The 19,499-nt window shown below is 48.4% G+C and overlaps 1 protein-coding gene across 1 annotated transcript in view; it reads right to left on the reverse strand.

Annotated features, from left to right (window-relative positions):
- Positions 1-7,067: 7,067 nt before the first annotated feature.
- Positions 7,068-19,499, reverse strand: part of LOC138246666 (carcinoembryonic antigen-related cell adhesion molecule 5-like) — a 152,502-nt gene continuing 140,070 nt past the window's right edge. The window contains exon 10 of the mRNA XM_069201412.1: positions 7,068-19,395. Within this exon, the coding sequence (XP_069057513.1) occupies positions 19,285-19,395 (111 nt within the window). The 3' untranslated portion in view covers positions 7,068-19,284. The remainder of the gene's footprint in view (positions 19,396-19,499) is intronic.

A 19,499-nucleotide genomic window follows, 5' to 3' on the forward strand; every position in this document is an offset into this window, starting at 1 on the left:
GAGGGTAACCAGGTGTGTGAGGGAGGAAGGCACTGCAGAGGGTAACCAGGTGACGGTGTGTGAGGGGGGCACTGCAGAGGGTAACCAGGTGTGTGAGGGGGGAGGCACTGCAGAGGGTAACCAGGTGACTGTGTGGGGGGGGACACTGCAGAGGGTATCCAGGTGACGGTGTGTGAGGGGGGCACTGCAGAGGGTAACCAGGTGTGTGAGGGAGGAAGGCACTGCAGAGGGTAACCAGGTGACGGTGTGTGAGGGGGGCACTGCAGAGGGTAACCAGGTGACGGTGTGTGAGGGGGGCACTGCAGAGGGTAACCAGGTGACGGTGTGTGAGGGGGGAGGCACTGCAGAGGGTAACCAGGTGACGGTGTGTGAGGGGGGCACTGCAGAGGGTAACCAGGTGACGGTGTGTGAGGGGGGCACTGCAGAGGGTAACCAGGTGTGTGAGGGGGGAGGCACTGCAGAGGGTAACCAGGTGACTGTGTGGGGGGGGACACTGCAGAGGGTAACCAGGTGACGGTGGGTGAGGGGGGCACTGCAGGGGGTAACCAGGTGTGTGAGGGAGGAAGGCACTGCAGAGGGTAACCAGGTGACGGTGTGTGAGGGGGGAGGCACTGCAGAGGGTAACCAGGTGACGGTGTGTGAGGGAGGAGGCACTGCAGAGGGTAACCAGGTGACGGTGTGTGAGGGGGGAGGCACTGCAGAGGGTAACCAGGTGACGGTGTGTGAGGGAGGAAGGCACTGCAGAGGGTAACCAGGTGACGGTGTGTGAGGGAGGAGGCACTGCAGAGGGTGACAGTGTGTGAGGGAGGAAGGCACTGCAGAGGGTAACCAGGTGACGGTGTGTGAGGGGGGGCACTGCAGAGGGTAACCAGGTGTGTGAGGGAGGAAGGCACTGCAGAGGGTAACCAGGTGACTGTGTGGGGGGGGACTCTGCAGAGGGTAACCAGGTGACGGTGTGTGAGGGAGGAGGCACTGCAGAGGGTGACAGTGTGTGAGGGAGGAAGGCACTGCAGAGGGTAACCAGGTGACGGTGTGTGAGGGGGGGCACTGCAGAGGGTAACCAGGTGTGTGAGGGAGGAAGGCACTGCAGAGGGTAACCAGGTGACTGTGTGGGGGGGGACTCTGCAGAGGGTAACCAGGTGACGGTGTGTGAGGGGGGAGGCACTGCTGCCGGTAAACTCACGTTATCTCTGTTCCCAGCAAGCCATGCCCCCATCCTCTGTGGAATGAAGAGAGGACACGGGTCATGGGTGAGGGGTCACGCCCTGTGGATGCTGGGACCAGCACAAAAGGGGAAATTGTCTGCTGAAAGGAGGAGCGGGTGTCGCGGAGAGAGTCACCTTCAACATTTCAAAATGAAATATGACCCTGTTTGACTACATTTGCTGCCACTGCTTCCGAAGGTCCCTTGTTGACACTTTAACGTTAGTACAGAGTCTCTGCACACTGGGGGCGCAGCTGGACTGGGGGGTCGGCAGAGGGTACCAAGGCGGGGGCAAAGTGCGCTCTGGCCCAGGGCCCCGCCTGGCAGTGCCACCTCTGTTCTGCAGTCTCTTGCCCTGGCGACCTTCAGTAATTATTAAACAGATGGTTTTAAATACTGCTTCCTTTTATGTTAATGTGGGTGTTACATGGGAGTCCACGACAGACGTTCTGCAGACAAATGCTTGTTTTCCACACCATGCAACATCCACAAACGCAGCTCCTTTTAGGTCAGAGCAGGACTTCGCATATGAGAAATGTGGGTCAGAAAGATTATTTGCAATAATATCACTGAGCTGCTGCCGTATTATAAAACCGAAAACACAAATCTCGAGCCCTGAATACTAGATATAAACACATTTAGAACTTAGACTGTGCCTGTGCCCTCCCAGCGACCCGGCCAAAGAGGGCATGAAAGAACTACCTTAGATGATCAATTCGAAGCTGTCCCGAGCAGGGCCCCCCACATTATGTTTGGGCCAGGGCCCCCGAAATCCTTAGGATGTTCCCGGGGTGTCGGGAGACTTTTCAAACAGTTCTGTCATTTCCCTCATCACCCAGAGTCTCTTTCGGTTTAGGGGACACATGGAGTGGGGGAGTCCTTCCCCAACTAGATGTATATACAGATTAGACATCACGGGAACACGTACACATCCCAGGTGGCGGCTCAGGAGACAGTCACTTCCGGTGACCTGCAGGGCTTGGTTTGTATTATGTGTTTATGGCCTTTGAATCGGGTGTCACGTCAGACCTGAGGATGGGTGGTACCAACGATGCCAAGAGCTGGAGGAGCACCGAGAGAGATGGTCCCCAGTAGAATGTCACGTGGTGCCCGGATGGTGCAGTCTGTCTACTACAGCATGGAAGGGACCACTGCAGAGGTAAGGTGCGTGGTGGTGCATTGAAGGCTTGTTTGACAACTATTAGGGTTGGCTTTGAGGAAGGTGTCTAGCAGCCATTAGGGCAGTGTATGACCCCGGTTACTGTTGGCATTGAGGATGGTGTCGAGGAGTAGTTGGAGCAGTGTTTGACTACAATTACAGTTACAGTTACTGTTGGCTTTGAGGATGGTGTTACACAATAATTGAAGCAGTGTTGGACTACTGTTACTGTCGGCTTTGGGGATGGCACTGAATGGTAAATAGAGTGGTGTTTTCCCACTGTTACTGTCGGCTTTGAGGATGGTGTCGAGGAGTAATTGAAGCTGTGTTTGAACACTGTTACCGTTGGCTTTGAGGATGGTGTCGAGCAGTAATTGAAATGGTGTTTGATGGCGGTTACTGTCGGCTTTGAGGATGGCATTGAGAGGTAATTGGAGTGGTGTTTGGCCACTGTTACTGTTGGCTTTGATGGATGGTGTCTAGGAGCCTTTGGAGCAGTGTTTGACCACTGTTACTTTCGGCTTTGAGGATGGTGTTGAGTAGTTGGGGCAGAGTTCGACTACTGTTACTCTTCCTTTGAGTATGGTGTTGAGCAGTATTTAGAGTAGTGTTTGACCACTATTACTGTCGACTTTAAGGATGGTGTTAAGCAGTCATTGGAGCAGTGTTTGACCACTGTGATGCTTTGACGATGGTGTCGAGCAGTATCTGGGAGTAGTGTGTGACCCCAGTTACTGTTGGCTTCTTCAGGATGGTGTTGAGCAGTAATTGAAGTGGTGTTTTATGACTGTTACTGTCAGCTTTGAGGATGGTGTTGAGCAGCAATTGGAGTGTTGTTTTACCACTGTCACTGTTGGCTTTCAGGAAGGTGTCTAGCAGCCATTGGAGCTGTGTTTGACCACTGTTACTGTCAGCTTTGTGGATGGTGTCTAGCAGCCATTGGAGCTGTGTTTAACCAATGTTTCAGACAGCTTTGAGGAAGGTGTTAAGCAGTAATTGAAGCAGTGTTTGACTACTGTTACTGTTGGCTTTCAGGATGGTGTTGAAGAGTAATTGAAGCAGTGTTTGACTACCCTTACTGTAGGCTTTCAGGATGGTGTTGAGCGGTAATTGGATTGCTGTTTGGCTACTGTTGCCGTTGGCTTTGAGGATGTTGTCTAGGAGCCACTGGAGCAGTGTTTGACCACTGTTATTGTTAGCTTTGAGCATGGTGTTGATCAGTAGTTGGAGTGGTGTTTGCTTTTACTGTTGGCTTTGAGTATGGTGTTGACCAGTATTTAGAGTGGTATTTCACTACTGTTACTGCTGGCTTTGAGGATGGTGTTGAGCAGTAATTGAGTTGTTTTTGATTGTTATCACTGTTGGCTTTGAGGATAGTGTTGAGCAGTAACTGGAACGGTGTTTGACATCTCTCACTGTTGGCTTGTATGGTGGTGTTGAGCAATAATTGAAGCAGTGTTTGACTGCTGTTACTGTCGGCTTTGAGAATGGCTTTGAGCGGTAATTGGAAGTCTGTTTGGCCACTGTTACTGTTGGCTTTGAGGATGGCGTTAAGCTGTAATTGGAGTGCTGTTTGGCCACTGTTACTGTTGGCTTTGAGGATGGTGTCTAGGAGCCACTGGAGCAGTGTTTGACCACTGTTACTGTTGGCTTTGAGGATGTTGTTGAGCAGTAATTGAAGCAGTGTTTGACTACTGTTACTGTCTCCTTTGAGGATGGTGTTGAGAAGTAATTGGACCGGTGTTTGACTACTGTTACTCTTCCTTTGAGTATGGTGTCTACCAGTATTTAGAGTAGTGTGTTATCACTATTACTGTTGACTGTGAGGATGGTGTTTAGCAGACATTGGAGTTGTGTTTGACTACTGTGATGCTTTGAGGATGGTGTCAAGCATTATCTGGAATGGTGTTTGACCCCATTTACTGTTGGCTTTGAGGATGATCTTGAGCAGTAGTTGGAGTGGTGTTTGATTGCTGTTACTGTTGGCTTTGAGGATGGTGTTGAGTAGTTGGAGTGGTGTTTGATCACTGTTACTGTTGGCTTTCAGATGGTGTCCAGCCGCAACCGGAGCAGCTTTTGACTACTGTTACTGTTGCCTTTGAGTATGGTTTCAGACAGTGTTTGGAACAGTATTTGACCACTGTTACTGTTGGCTTTGAGGATGGTGCGAAGCAGTACCTAGAGCAGTGTTTGACTGCTGTTACGGTAGGCATTGAGGATGGTGTTGAGCAGTCATTGAATCAGAGTTTGACAACTGTTACTGTTGACTTTGAGGATGGTGTTGTGTAGTAACCGGAGCTGTGTTTTACCGCTGTTACTGTTGGCTTTGAGGATGGTGTCTAGGAGTAACTGGAACAGTGTTTGACCACTGTTACTGACGGCTTCGAGGATGGTGTCGCATTAACTGGAGTGGTGTTTGACCACCGTTACTGTCAGCTTTGACGATGGTGTCGAGCAGTAGTTGGAGTGGTGTTTGACCACCATTATTGTTGGTTTGAGGATGATGTTGAGCAGTAGTCAGAGCGGTGTTTGATCACCATTACTGTTGGCTTTGAGGATGATGTTGAGTGATAGTTGAAGTGATGTCTGACCACTGTTACTATTGGTATTGAGGATGGTATTGAACATCATAGATATCCAACAGACCCCCCAGCCTTCAATCACACTCCTAGTTCTAGACAACATGAATCTCCTTCCTCAAGCTCCTTCCAGGACCTTCATCACCCCGCTACCCCACCATCCTCTTAGACCTCTGTAATGCTGTCTGTATTTAACCACCGGCTCCACCTTGACCACTGACTCCTTTTTGTGCTTATCGGGCGCTCATGATTTGCATACGTTTAAAGAAATCAGGTAATCATAAAATGGAGGATTTATGGAAGTTACGTGAAAGATCCCCCTAGAAATGGTCTACCTTAAAGACTATCTTGGGGTAGGTCTTCATATTTGGTTGTGTATTTACACAAGGAGCCATTTGTGATCGGAAGTTGGAATTAGAGAATTGAGCCCTTTTTGCTTTGTATTTGAGGAAACTCATCAACATCGTCGCCTGGATATATACGTACGGGAAGGACGAGAACTTATAAGACCTGCAATATTATTTATTAAATATTGAAAAGGAACTGCCCTGATGAACACAGCCTTATAAATTGGATGGTTACCGCCGAAACGCGCGTAGGCTTGGTTCCTACAGTTGTCTGAATAGACTATGAATTTATGGTGTTAAAGTATAAATCTTTTTCTTTCGTGAATCAGTAAGATGGAGACATAATCAGGATTTGAATTACAATATGATACTATTGTGAATATTATTAAAGCTCCAGAAAGAGAAAGTGTGTATATTTAGCTTGTATCTTATTGTATCTTTGTAAATTTGAATTCTATTTTTGTCCAGTGTTATGTGTAGGTATATTTAGAGAAATAGGTGTGTGTCTTCCCTTATGAACATGTGTATATGTATATATTTTAGACAATGGTGTTTTGTTTTTGCTGTACATACATATGTAATAAATATCATTTTTTGTATTTTGATATTATTAGTTTTTATTTGTTCTGTATATTATTGTGGACAACAGTGAATATTAGTTGTATCTTATTTGATTTTTCTTGTACTCCTTTTTGTGCTTAGCCAAGCTTGAAACACCATCACATTGGTGGCACAGGTTTTTCTGTTCAGAGCTTGTTAACCTGTTTTTGCTCTTCTCATCAGGGGAAGGAACAAAACATGGGGGAGCAATGAAGATAAGCAGGTACTAGGCTGAGAATGTTTATGATAGAGCAGGATACAGCTCGGTCTTGGAAAATAAAATCAGATTTGGCCATCCTCATGTGTGTTCTCTCAACACTGACTTGACAAAGCCAATGCGTGAATTTCACAACTTATTTAAAGGGAGGGGGGTTTCTAGAACCTTCCTCTTAAGTTTGTTTAAAATATATAAGGTGAGAAAGCTTGACAACTGGGAGAAGAAGGAACTACTCTGGGAAGGGACTCCTTGCTCAGAAAATAATCCAGTTGCGGGTGGTCTTCCTCATGTTTCGGTTGTCCAGGGTTCCACGGCCTGAAGTTGGCAGACAAAAGGATGAAGTTGGTGCCAAGCCCCATGGTGATGCATTTTTAATTCTTATTTTTAGCTTGTCAGTGTGCAGGCATGAATATATATATATAATAATATTAATTGTTGAAGTATTGCATTTTCTTTGTTTCCGTGATCATTATTATTCTACTGCTGTGATTATTATTAGAATTGCACATGTTTTGCTGAGTTTGAAGTAAAAGCTCATGTTATTCTTTTCATTTATGAAAATTGGGAAGTGCTGTAATAAATTCATTACTCAGACTAAGAGTGCTGCATTCTTTGCATTCCTTTCATTTCGGTTCTTCTTAGTCTGAAGCAGAGCAGAACAACATCCAACGCCCCCAGTCCTCACTCACACTCCTAGCACAAGCACAACACCACATTCTTACAGGCAAACCACTTTCTCCCTTCAAGTCCTTCACCATCTCTCTCTTAACTGCCACCACATTCCTCACGGACCCCACCACATCTGCTCTTACTCTCCGCCACATTATTAATACCCTTTCCCTACATTCATGCCACGCCGCTCACACCCTCGGCCATATCCTTGCCACCCCTCTGCACGCTCAAAGTACACCACCTAGCCTTCTCACCGTGGTAAACACACTGAAGAAAGACAAATACTGAATAATTAAATAATGAACTTTATTAAAAATGAAAGTACAGATGATTTACAAGGAAAGGATCTGCAAAAATTAGGCACTAGAAAAAATTCTCATTGGTCTCTGACACATCTGATTAACACTTTGAATATACAAAATATACAGATTGTCTCTCCTGCGCAGACTCAGAGAGAGGCCCTGAGATTCCAGACAAAAGTGCATATAGTTCAAAAACATGGCATATATACAGATACTGGAAAAATGGGTGCAGGGGTTATATATGTGGACGTGCACCTCTAGATGACATTCCGTACATAGATCTCTGAGGTGTGACATTATCAGGATGGGTAGTCAACAGACCACAAGACAGTTTGAGAGAGGGGAGGGTCACTTGCCATGTCTTCATATAGGTACTGCAGTGACGCCCTCTGCTAACTTCCCTAAAAGCAATCATCGGACCTAGACATGAAGTTTTCAATGCTGGCCCTGGATCACTGCAGGACTGGGGCCCTGAAGGCTGGCAGCACCCACCCCCTGAGAGTTCAATTAGCTACAGTCAATGGAGGCACACCATATCAGTGACTACTGAAGGACATCTCTCATGTGCAAAATCAATCAGGGGTCTCTCACAGCTAGATGCCTACCGCAGGACTAGGTAAAGAGACAATCCCCAATTCTAAGGTCTTGATCGTCAGAGAGTAAAGTCTACGTAGCACTTGGACACTTCCATCCACCTGAACTAGGAAAACTTCCACAGTGGTCTTGGCTTCTGGTCTCTGAGAAAAGGAAATTCACAAGGAAGAACCTTACTTTAGGACCCCCCAATCTCCATCCGTCAGCTGGGGGCACAGGTAGAACATTTCATGAAACACCTGGGCCCCTTGACTCTCCTTCCTAACATCATACATCCAGGTGATACGGAGGTAGCACTAGTCATGTGTCAGCTTTGCTGCAGCACCGTCAAACCCTCCTACCATGCCTCTAGACAGTCCTCATGCCAGTCCTTACCTGGGGACCCTCACCTCTGGAATTGCCTCCCCTCCATCCCTCAGCTGCCAGACCACGTCCATCTCTCCAAGTTCAGGCGATACCACCCAGTGGTGAGCTCCCTCCTCTGAATGAAGTGTGGTCCTCTCACTTTGTGTTCAACCTACAACACTTCTGGTCCTCAGTAGATTCTGATGCAGCCCCCACACCGCTCCAAGAACATGCCAGACACGTACAAGAACACAAAGAGAGAAGCCGGGTCATGGGTATATTTAAGATGTGCAAGTGTAGAATGCTTGGATGTGAGGGTCAGTCTGGGGGAGTTTGCTAATGGGAACGTCTAGAAAGTTTAAATCCTCTAAAACCCATAACCACCTAGGATCTGGGGGCCAACCTGTGCTGCTTGAGGTCACTGCCTGGGAGAGCGGATTCCTGTACACTGAAGCACATCAGATCTGAGACACAACTCCTGCAGTTGTCATGAAATGTACAGCAGACATGTCCAGCAGATGTCATGAGATGTACAGGAGACATGCGCAGCAGATGTCATGAGATGTGCAGGCGATGTCATGAGATGTACAGAAGACATGTCCAGCAGATGTCATGAGATGTGTAGGAGATGTCATGAGATGTACAGAAGACATGTCCAGCAGATGTCACGAGATGTACAGAAGATGTAATGAGATGTACAGCAGACGTGCCCAGCAGATGTCATGAGATGTACAGAAGACATGCGCAGCAGATGTCATGAGATGTGCAGGAGATGTCATGAGATGTACAGAAGACATGTCCAGCAGATGTCATGAGATGTGCAGGAGATGTCATGAGATGTACAGAAGACATGTCCAGCAGATGTCACGAGATGTGCAGGAGATGTCATGAGATGTACAGAAGACGTGCCCAGCAGATGTCATGAGATGTACAGAAGACATGCGCAGCAGATGTCATGAGATGTGCAGGAGATGTCATGAGATGTACAGAAGACATGTCCAGCAGATGTCATGAGATGTGCAGGAGATGTCATGAGATGTACAGAAGACATGTCCAGCAGATGTCACGAGATGTGCAGGAGATGTCATGAGATGTACAGAAGACATGTCCAGCAGATGTCACGAGATGTGCAGGAGATGTCATGAGATGTACAGAAGACATGTCCAGCAGATGTCACGAGATGTGCAGGAGATGTCATGAGATGTACAGAAGACATGTCCAGCAGATGTCAAGAGATGTGCAGGATATGTCATGAGATGTACAGAAGACATGTCCAACAGATGTCATGAGATGTACAGAAGATGTCATGAGATGTACAGCAGACGTGCCCAGCAGATGTCATGAGATGTACAGAAGACATGTGCAGCAGATGTCATGAGATGTACAGCAGACGTGCCCATCAGATGTCATGAGATGTGCAGGAGATGTCATGAGATGTACAGAAGACATGTCCAGCAGATGTCATGAGATGTGTAGGAGATGTCATGAGACGTACAGAAGACATGTGTAGCAAGTCAATGAGGATCGGTATTAAGGTTGACATTTGTTCTTTTAACATGTAATGTATTAAAGAACATGTAATTACATGTATATTATATTAGGATGAGAATCACATTCGGAAATGTTAATTCAGGAAGGTCTGGAAAGACGATGCATGATGCCGTGTTGTCGCCGGCACAGCAGCGGCCGCACTTCACTCTAAACCACAGGAACTGACACCAGTGGCAGGAGAGCCACATGTGTGAGGCGCGGTTTTCGATTTAAATCTGTTCTCTTCCTTTTTTGTGCTTTACCTTCAACCGTAGGTGGTGCCCTCACCTCTCTGCTGTTTGGTTTTGAGGCCTAGGGCCATGTCAAGGGTGCGCATGGCACAGCTGTGGGCCTCTTTGTAAGAGACTTCCCTGTCTGAGCACAGGTGAGCGAGCCAAGCCTGAGCCCTTCTCTTGGGCCATGAGGGCTGGCTACTGCCCAGCTCCTGGCCATGAGGGCTGCTACTGCCCAGCTCTTGGGCCATGAGGGCTGGCTACTGCCAGCTCCTGGCCATGAGGGCTGCTACTGCCCAGCTCTTGGGCCATGAGGGCTGGCTACTGCCCAGCTCTTGGGCCATGAGGGCTGGCTACTGCCCAGCTCCTGGCCATGAGGGCTGGCTACTGCCCAGCTCCTGGCCATGAGGGCACTCTTGGCCCATGAGGGCTGGCATCACAGACAATGCAGAACAGATGAGCGCACACAGCAGGCCTGAGAGGGGCTTCCCTGCTCTATTTATGTGGAGTTTAAACACAGAACATACAAATGGGAGTGCGTCAGTCGCCCACCCCTTACCACACCTGTGCCTCAGTGCAGTGGCGTAACAAAACTTGAGGGGCCCCACCTCAGACTACAGGGAGGGCACCTCCGGACTCAATTAGGAACTCTCGGGCCAGGGTACTATGCTGAGGGGGTCACTTGGAACTCGGGGGCTCCCCCGCATCGCAGGAGCTGCGGGGGCCTATTTTAGGGCACTGCCTCAGTGAGGAGCTCTAACTGCAGGATCCGAGGCCGCTGTGGAGTTTGAATACATGTGAGGGTCTCTACTGAGGTGTCTAGGTGCCCCTGAAATCTTCCTCTTTGTTACGTCAGGAAGGAGATATCCACCCTGTTGCTGAATTCCACAAAGTGTAAACTTTCCACAAAGAATTCAGGTTTAGGCAGCTCTGCGCCAGCACCCTCGCCCATGGTCTGACCGGGCTGTACAATGGTGTTTCAACGAGGTCGGTAAAGGGGTCGAAGTAACTAGAAAAGACACTTTGTGGGGTAAATAATAACACTGTTGAAATTGTTCACAACTGTCGGTGTCTGGTGCGGGGAGGAGACAGCGCGGACGGCACATGTTGAGTACATCATTTCTTAGGAAAGACTGTTCCGGAAGAGGAGGAAGTGGACGTGGCTACACAAGAGAGAACCCGTTGATGAAAGCACCACAAGTGTGAGTAAAGACTCCTTAGAACATGAGGTCACAGCTGGGCCGGAAGCGTGACCCAACCAATGGCTCATTAGTCAAGCAAGGAGGATTCAATGAAGGAGCTGCGGAGCTCGACAAGAAGGGGGGTACACCTCACTGAAGGAAGAGGGGGTACCTCACCGAGGGAAGAGGGGGTACCACAGTGAGGGAAGAGGGTGAACCTCACTGATGGAAGAGGCGAGGTACACCTCACTGACACGATGAAGACGGATGTACCTCACCGAGGGAAGAGGAGAGGTACACATCACTGACGGGATGAAGAGACCTTCCAACTCAGAGTGCCACCACGTGTCACACGATTTAGGCTCCATTCACAAGGTCACACGGTGAGGAGTCGAAATCACACTGTGGCTGCAACAACGAGCTGAAAACCACCGTAACCTGTAAACACAACTCTCAATCACACGCAGAAAGAGGAGGAAGCGTCAGAGGATTGTGTTTTATGTGGCATTCCTGCCCTCTCCGTGGGACGCAGCAGAGCGCGGTGTCTTGCTTCGTTGCTGTGCATCACTCTTCCGAAACCTGGCCCAGGGTATCTAGTTATGAGCATGCGAAAAACACGCGATGTGTATCTGCGTAATAACGGGACATTTCTGGAAAATGACATGAACTGCAAAACATGACAGAGTCAGAGGGTGGCTGTGAAAAAAAGAGTGCCTTGAGACAGCCGGTGAGCTTCGCAGTGCGCTACTCAGCGATCGTAGCAACCTCCATGGTCTCCGAGGCTGAGCCCCGGGCTGAGGCTTGAAGCCGGCGGTTTTCTAGAGGTTTCTGTCCCTAGCCAGCAGTGAGGTACACATTGAACAGCTGGTTTCACTTCCTACACTAATGACAGCTGGAGGCGGAAGACCGCACCTCGACCCACAAGTGAGGTGCACCATGAACCCCAGAAATAAGGAGGTACTACAGTGCGAAGAAAGCCCGGAGATCTCCACACCCCGAGGCCACCACAGGTCACAGCCACAGCAGCTGCTGAGGTTTATCCTATTAATGGACCTAAAATAATAATTACATCAGGAGAGAGCGAAGGTCCCGCGTGCCTCCTCCAGATCATTAACCAATCTTTGGGGAAGGAATCGGGTGGACTCCGCTCACTCTGCTGACGTCGGCCCTTCACGGCTCGATGGGCCCCGGGAGTGTGGAGGCTGAGAGGCCATCGCCCTGGCGGACACGAGGCCTCAGTGGAGGGCGGGGGCGGGTCCAGGGATTGATCTTTCACTTCCTTTATGTGCCTCACAAATTGTTAACCTCCAGCTCTCTCCACCGCCCCAGGACGGCCTTGGCTCACTAGGACTCTTCGTGACTCCTGGACCTCTGACCCCACAGACAAGCACAGTTGGTAAAGGGAATCAGAAAGCATCTGCACTATCAAGGGATGAGAGCTATTAGAGCATGAGAGATGCTAGGGCATGAGAGATATTAGGGTATGAGACATATTAGAGCATGAGAAATGCTAGGGCATGACAGATATTAGAGCATGAGAGATATTAGAGCATGAGAAATGCTAGGGCATGAGAGATATTAGAGCATGAGAGATATTAGAGCATGAGAAATGCTAGGGCATGACAGATATTAGAGCATGAGAGATATTAGAGTATGAGAGATATTAGAGCATGAGAGATATTAGGGTATGAGAGATATTAGAGCATGAGAGATGCTAGCGCATGAGAGATGCTAGGGCATGAGAGATATTAGGGTATGAGAGATGCTAGGGCATGAGATATATTAGAGCATGAGAGATATTAGAGTATAAGAAATGCTAGGGTATGAGAGATGCTAGGGCAAGAGATATATTAGGGGATGATATATACAAGGGGATGAGAGATCTTAGGGGATGAGAGATGCAAGGGCATGAAAGATATTAATGGATGATATATATTAGCGTATGAGAGATCTTAGGAAATGACAGATATCAGGGTAAGAGAGATATTAGGGAATTATATATATTCGGCTATGAGAGACCTTAGGGGATGGTGGTATTAGGGGGTGAGAGACATTAGGGGATGAGGGATACTAAGGAATGAAAGATATTAGGGTATGAGAGATATCAGACGTGCGATAATAGGGGATGAGAGATAAAGGGGATGCAAGATATTAGAGGATAAGAGATGCTAGGGTGTGGGAGATATTTAGAGATGAGAGATATTGGTGATGAGAGTTATTAGGAGGTATGCGATGATAGGGTGTGGGAGATGCTAGTGGATGAGAGATATTAGAGGATGAGAGATATTAGGGCATGCAAGATATTAGGGGATGGGAGATATTAGAGCATGAGAGATATTAGGGGATGATATCATGGATGAGAGATATTAGGGTATGAGAAATATTAGGGGACAAGAGATATGTGATGAGAGATAATAGTGGATGAAAGATATTAGGGGATATGAGATAAGATATTACGGGTGAGAGATATTAAGCTATGAGAGATAATAGAGGGTGAGAGATATTAGGGATGAGAGATATTATGGTATGGGAGAGGGCCATTTTATTAGTATTGTGTTTCTGCAGGCCCCAGCTAGTCTCACAGATTTCTACAGGTGTCTCCACCATCACCATTGGCTAGCTGTCATGTACGTCAAAGAACAAAACCTGCTATCATCTAGGATATAGCGCATTACAGCTATATACAAATCATAAATCATTCTTGAGCAGGTCTTATCTCACTCTGACCTATGTATGTACATCATACCTTCTCTCATCCAGGTCATATCATGCTCTGATCTAAGTATGAAACTCATACCTCACTCTCGTCCAGGTCCTATTGCTCTCCAAGCTGCCCTTCGACTCACTGCTCCCTCCCAAGTCTGTTCTACGTCACCGCTTGCTCCCAGGTAGGATTTATGCCACCACTGGTTTTCCAGGTCTGATCTATATCACTGCTCGCTCCCAGGTAGGATTTATGCCACCGCTGGCTCCCAGGTCTGATCTATATCACTGCTCGCTCCCAGGTAGGATTTATGCCACCGCTGGCTCCCAGGTCTGATCTATATCACTGCTCGCTCCCAGGTAGGATTTATGCCACCGCTGGCTCCTAGGTCTGATCTATATCACTGCTCGCTCCCAGGTAGGATTTATGCCACTGCTGGCTCCCAGGTCTGATCTATATCATTTATGCCACTGCTGGCTCCCAGGTCTGATCTATATCACTGCTCGCTCCGAGGTAGGATTTATGCCACCGCTGGCTCCCAGGTCTGATCTATATCACTGCTCGCTCCCAGGTAGGATTTATGCCACCGCTGGCTCCCAGGACTGATCTATATCACTGCTCGCTCCCAGGTAGGATTTATGCCACCGCTGGCTCCCAGGTCTGATCTATATCACTGCTCGCTCCCAGGTCTGGTCTATAGGACAGCCCGCTTCCAGGTCTGATCGATGTCACTGCTCCCTCTCAAGTCTGATCTATGTCACCGCTTGCTCCTAGGTCTGATCTATGTCAATGCTATCTCCAAGGTCTGACCTATGTCACTGCTCGCTCCCGAATATTATCTATGTCACCGCTCACTCTTGGGTCTGATCTATGTCACTGCTAGCTTCCAGGTCCGATCTTTGTCACTGCTCACTCCCGGTTGTTATCTATGTCTCCACTCACTCTCGGGTCTGATCTTTGTCACTGTTCTCTCTCACGCCTGATCTGTGTCACTGCTTGCTCCCAGGTCTGATCTATGTCACTGCTTGCTCCCAGGTAGGACTTATGCCACCTCTGGCTCCCAGGTCTGATCTATATCACTGCTCGCTCCCAGGTTTGGTCTATATGACAGCTCGCTCCTTGGTCTGACCAATGTCACTGCTTGCTCTGAGGTCTGATCTATGTCACTGCTCGCTCCCAGGTCTGATCTATGTCACTGCTCGCTCCCAGGTCTGATCTATGTCACTGCTTGCTCTGAGGTCTGATCTATGTCACTGCTCGCTCCCAGGTCTGATTTATGTCACTGCTCGCTCCCAGGTCTGATCTATGTCACTGCTTGCTCCCAGGTCTGATCTATGTCAATGCTCGCTCCCAGGTCTGATCTATGTAACTGCTCGCTCCCGGGTATAATCTATGTCACCGCTCGCTCCCATGTCTGATCTATGTCATGCTCACTCCTGGGTCGGATATATGTGACCGTCCGCTCCCGGGTTTATCTATGTCATGCTTGCTCCTGGGTCTGATCTCTGTCGGCGCTCACTCCTGGGTCTGATGTACGTGACACTCGCTCCCGGGTTGATCTACGTGACAGCTCACTCACGGACCTGATCTATATCACTACTCGCTTCTGGGTCTGACCTATAGCACACCTCGCTCCTGGGTCTGATCTATGTCACCACTCTCTACCGGGTCTGCTGTATGTGACCACTCACTCTCAGGTCTGATCTATGTCACTCCTTGCTTCTGGGTCTGATCTATGTCAGTCCTCATACCCGGGTCTTAGCTATGTCACCGCACGCTCATGGGTATGATATATGTCACTGTTCTCTCCCAGGTCTGATCTATGTCACTGCTCGCTCCCAGGTCTGGTCTATGTGATCACTCGCTCCTGGGTCTGATCTATGTCACCGCTCTCTCCAAGGTTTGATCTATGTCACCGCTCTCTCCAAGGTCTGACCTATGTCACCGCTGGCTCCCAGGTCTGGTCTATGTCACCGCTCGCTCCCAGGTCTGATCTATGTGATCACTCGCTCCCAGGTCTGGTCTATGTGATCACTCGCTTCCAGGTCTGATCTATGTGATCACTCGCTCCCAGGTCTGGTCTATGTGATCACTCGCTCCCAGGTCTGGTCTATGTGATCACTCGCTCCCAGGTCTGGTCTATGTGATCACTCGCTCCCAGGTCTGGTCTATGTGATCACTCACTTCCAGGTCTGATCTATGTGATCACTCGCTCCCAGGTCTGGTCTATGTGATCACTCGCTCCCAGGTCTCACCTATGTCACCGCTCGCTCCCAGGTCTGTTCTGACCGCTCGCTCCCAGGTCTGGTCTATGTCACCGCTCGCTCCCAGGTCTGATCTATGAGATCACTCACTCCCAGGTCTGGTCTATGTGATCACTCGCTTCCAGGTCTGGTCTATGTGATCACTCGCTCCCAGGTCTCACCTATGTCACCGCTCGCTCCCAGGTCTGATCTGACCGCTCGCTCCCAGGTCTGGTCTATGTCACCGCTCACTCCCAGCTGGCTCCATCTCATAAACTAGTCATCCGCTCTACTTTGCAGTTATAGTTTAGTCCCACTTCCCTTCCTTCTTGGCTCTAGGCAGGTCCTCTGCACGAGGAAGGGAAGAAGGCGGGATCTTGCGTGAGTGTGAACAGGGCCACCCTGACGACACTTTCATACACTGCTAATGAAGAAATGCACAAAGGGATGGTCTGGGTCGGTTCTGCAACCTGAATCTAGAACCCGGTGAATACATCTTTGAAGGTGAAGCAGAGATCACAGAGGTTCAGTGGTGTAACAAAGGCCCCTGCCGCCACCAAGGTGGGGGTGGGTCCTGAGCTCCAGGGGGCCCCCTTAGCATAGTACCCTGGTCTGAGAGTTCCTGTGTTTGTCGGGGCATCCATGTACTTTGAAGGGGGCCCCTAAGTTTTGTTACGCCTTTGCAAAGGTCACTGACAGGCCAGGCTCTGCATACTGTGCAGCTGAGACTTAAGGGTTAATGCTTTGATAGCTAGTGTTGAAAGAGGTTACTTCCAGACGATTCTCCCATGAATACTGTTAAGTACTGAATATTGGACTAGATTTATTTTAAGTGATTGCACTATTTTGTTGCAGGGTTTACAATAGTTTTTTTGATGTCTTCTATAGGGCTGCCTTCTATTCTATGAGCCAGGCCCTATTGAAACGCGCCTAAGGGCAGTTTGTTGCAGCACTTTGAAAGATGGTGATTTTGGCCCAAAACAAGGTTAATGCTCCAAGGAAACAACCAATCTCACAGCAGAGAAGTTCCTCCACATATTTCCTCGCGAGCCTTGAAGAAGCAAACAGAATGCTTTGGATTTACATAATGAGGCAAAAGTAAGATCCCCTATCACACTTTCAGGCACGGGCACCAGACTCACTGGCACGGGCACACCAGCTGACATGGGCACTAAGCTGTACATTGCAAGTTCTAAAAGTAACATGCATCTTATAACCCAGGTCCAGCTCGAAATCCAGTGTTTTCCAAGAAGACCACACTTTCAGGCACAGCTGCACTAAACACCTGTCCCTTGTCTCTGTCTCTACCCCTTCTCTTTAAATCCCATCCTCTGTAGCAGCCTGTACCCTGCCTGGGACCCTTCAATCAATCAATCAATCAATCAAAAAATGTATAGAGTGCGCTACTCACCCGTGAGGGTCTCAAGGCGCTGGTGGCGGGAGGGGGGGACCCTTTTCGAATCATTAGTGCTGATCAGAGCTTCTTTAAAGATGAATACATTTCATAAAATGATTCTCAGACATGAAGAAAGGAGATACAATCAACATTGAGAACTCCCTGGATAACAGTAAAGCATATTTAACCAAAAAGGACAAGCAAAAAAAATCATCTATAGAAGCCAAACACTATGATGTGATAGGACAGAAGGAAATAACAGTAGAGAACTCACCCAGAATTTATCCCAGCACCATGTGTGGTCACAAAGAGGGTCTCATAACAGTAACTCATCGGTGACCACGTATAAATCAAATATTGCCATGGTTACTGATGCATAGATAATGAGGGCTCTAACTCTAGCCTATGGCGAATTGACAGCACCTATGGGCACATATTTTAATCTTAAAGAAACTTTGTTAGTGCGGAGAAGAAAAAACTCGACTTTTCTGAAACCCTGATCTTTGCAGACTGCGGTGGATGGTTCCTTCTAGCAGAGGACCACACTTTAGGGGCACAGAGAGTCAGTCTTTAAAGCACGCAGTCTGCCCCAGTACTGGGTGTAGCTGTGTCATGTGAGCCACGAGTACACACTCACAACATCCAAGGTCACCCAACACCCAGACCAACTCCAGAGTCCATCTGCTGCCTCTAATGAAGGCGTTCAGGAAGTGATCGGCGACTGTGAAAATAATGATCCATCAGTCAATGGCAAGTTTTTGCAGATCAGACATTCTGAGCATATGATAGTGCTGATGCAGCCTTATCTAAGGTAAGGATCCAGGGATGTGGCACCTTTCGAGTGCACGCAGAGAGATCATGGAGGCCACAGAAGGACTGGCTGTGCTGGACACGACGCAGTGCGGATGGTTCATCTCTGCCTCGTCCTCTGGTTCCTCTTTGCAGTACTGTTTGGTCTCTTATTCTTTGCTGCCTTGGTGACTCTGCAGTTCACCCTGAGGGTAGAACGCCCTAATATCCATGGCCAAAGGCCATCAAGTCACCATGGGACGATCTGACATCCTTTACGTCGCTCCTGCTATCGCAATGGTCTCTTGGGGCTTGGCAATACTTGAACATGTTCCGATCTAAAGGTGCTATTGCGAAGCATCATCACATTGGGGAGGCCAGTAAGGCTGTGGGGGGCAAGCAGACATCATAACAGTAACAATCTGATTTTCATTATTTTTTGTTTCATACGATTGGAATACTTTCTGCTCAAGATCAAACTGAGGAGATAGGAATGAAAAGGAAGTGACATCTGCCCAAGAAACTGGCATATGGTAAGTCACATTGTCACAAGGTCAGCCAGCCTTACCATGATAATCCTGATTATGATAAAAAGTAATCTGCAAGAAAAATGACTTGGAATTAGGTATTAAAGGCAAGTGGAGCAAACCCTGCGGTGGGGACAGATTCCTAGCATTCTGCTAATGATTAGATTCTTCTTGGATAAATCTCTGGGTTTGACTCAAGCAGTGTCCCGGTGTAACCAAGGCACGATCAACCATGCGATGCGGACATCTTCTGACTTCTCACTTGGGTGATCTTTGAGGTCTTCTCTGTTGGTGACAATCACAGCTTCTGAGGAAGGGTGATCTGGAATCTGCAAGGCTTTGAGAGGCAGAACCCCCCAGCTGCCACTGTTTCTCTGTCTTTGGTCTCACAGCTCTGGCTTCTGAAAGCGAGTGCAAGCGTGGAAAGGGTGCAGGATAGGACAGTTTACGGCTCCCACTACAGTAGCAGCTGGGTACACACTTTGAAAGAAGCCAAATGGAAAAATGGTGTGACTTCCACTTAAGGTTCAAGTGAGCTAGTCATGCCAAGATATCATGTCGCACAAGTGGTTTCTCATGTCCCTTCAGCCCAGCTGTCGCGGACGGCACTGACAAATTGGTAGGACACAGGGACGTTGTTTGTCACATGACCCCCTGCAGCATCATGACCGCCGCACCTCAGAGTACACAGTGTTTTCGTTGGATATCGGCTTCAATGGTGTACTTCCCTTGGGCATAAAATTGACCGAACTGTACTGAATATCTTCCGCAGTCTACAGAGAAAAGAAAGAAGACTTGTGAATTCACTGCTTACATTTGACTCACCTCTTACAGACTGACCACAAGACACAATCTTGGTGGGACCAGACTCTCTGGG

The sequence above is a fragment of the Pleurodeles waltl genome, chromosome 7 (assembly GCF_031143425.1).
Source record: "Pleurodeles waltl isolate 20211129_DDA chromosome 7, aPleWal1.hap1.20221129, whole genome shotgun sequence".
NCBI lineage: Eukaryota > Metazoa > Chordata > Amphibia > Caudata > Salamandridae > Pleurodeles > Pleurodeles waltl.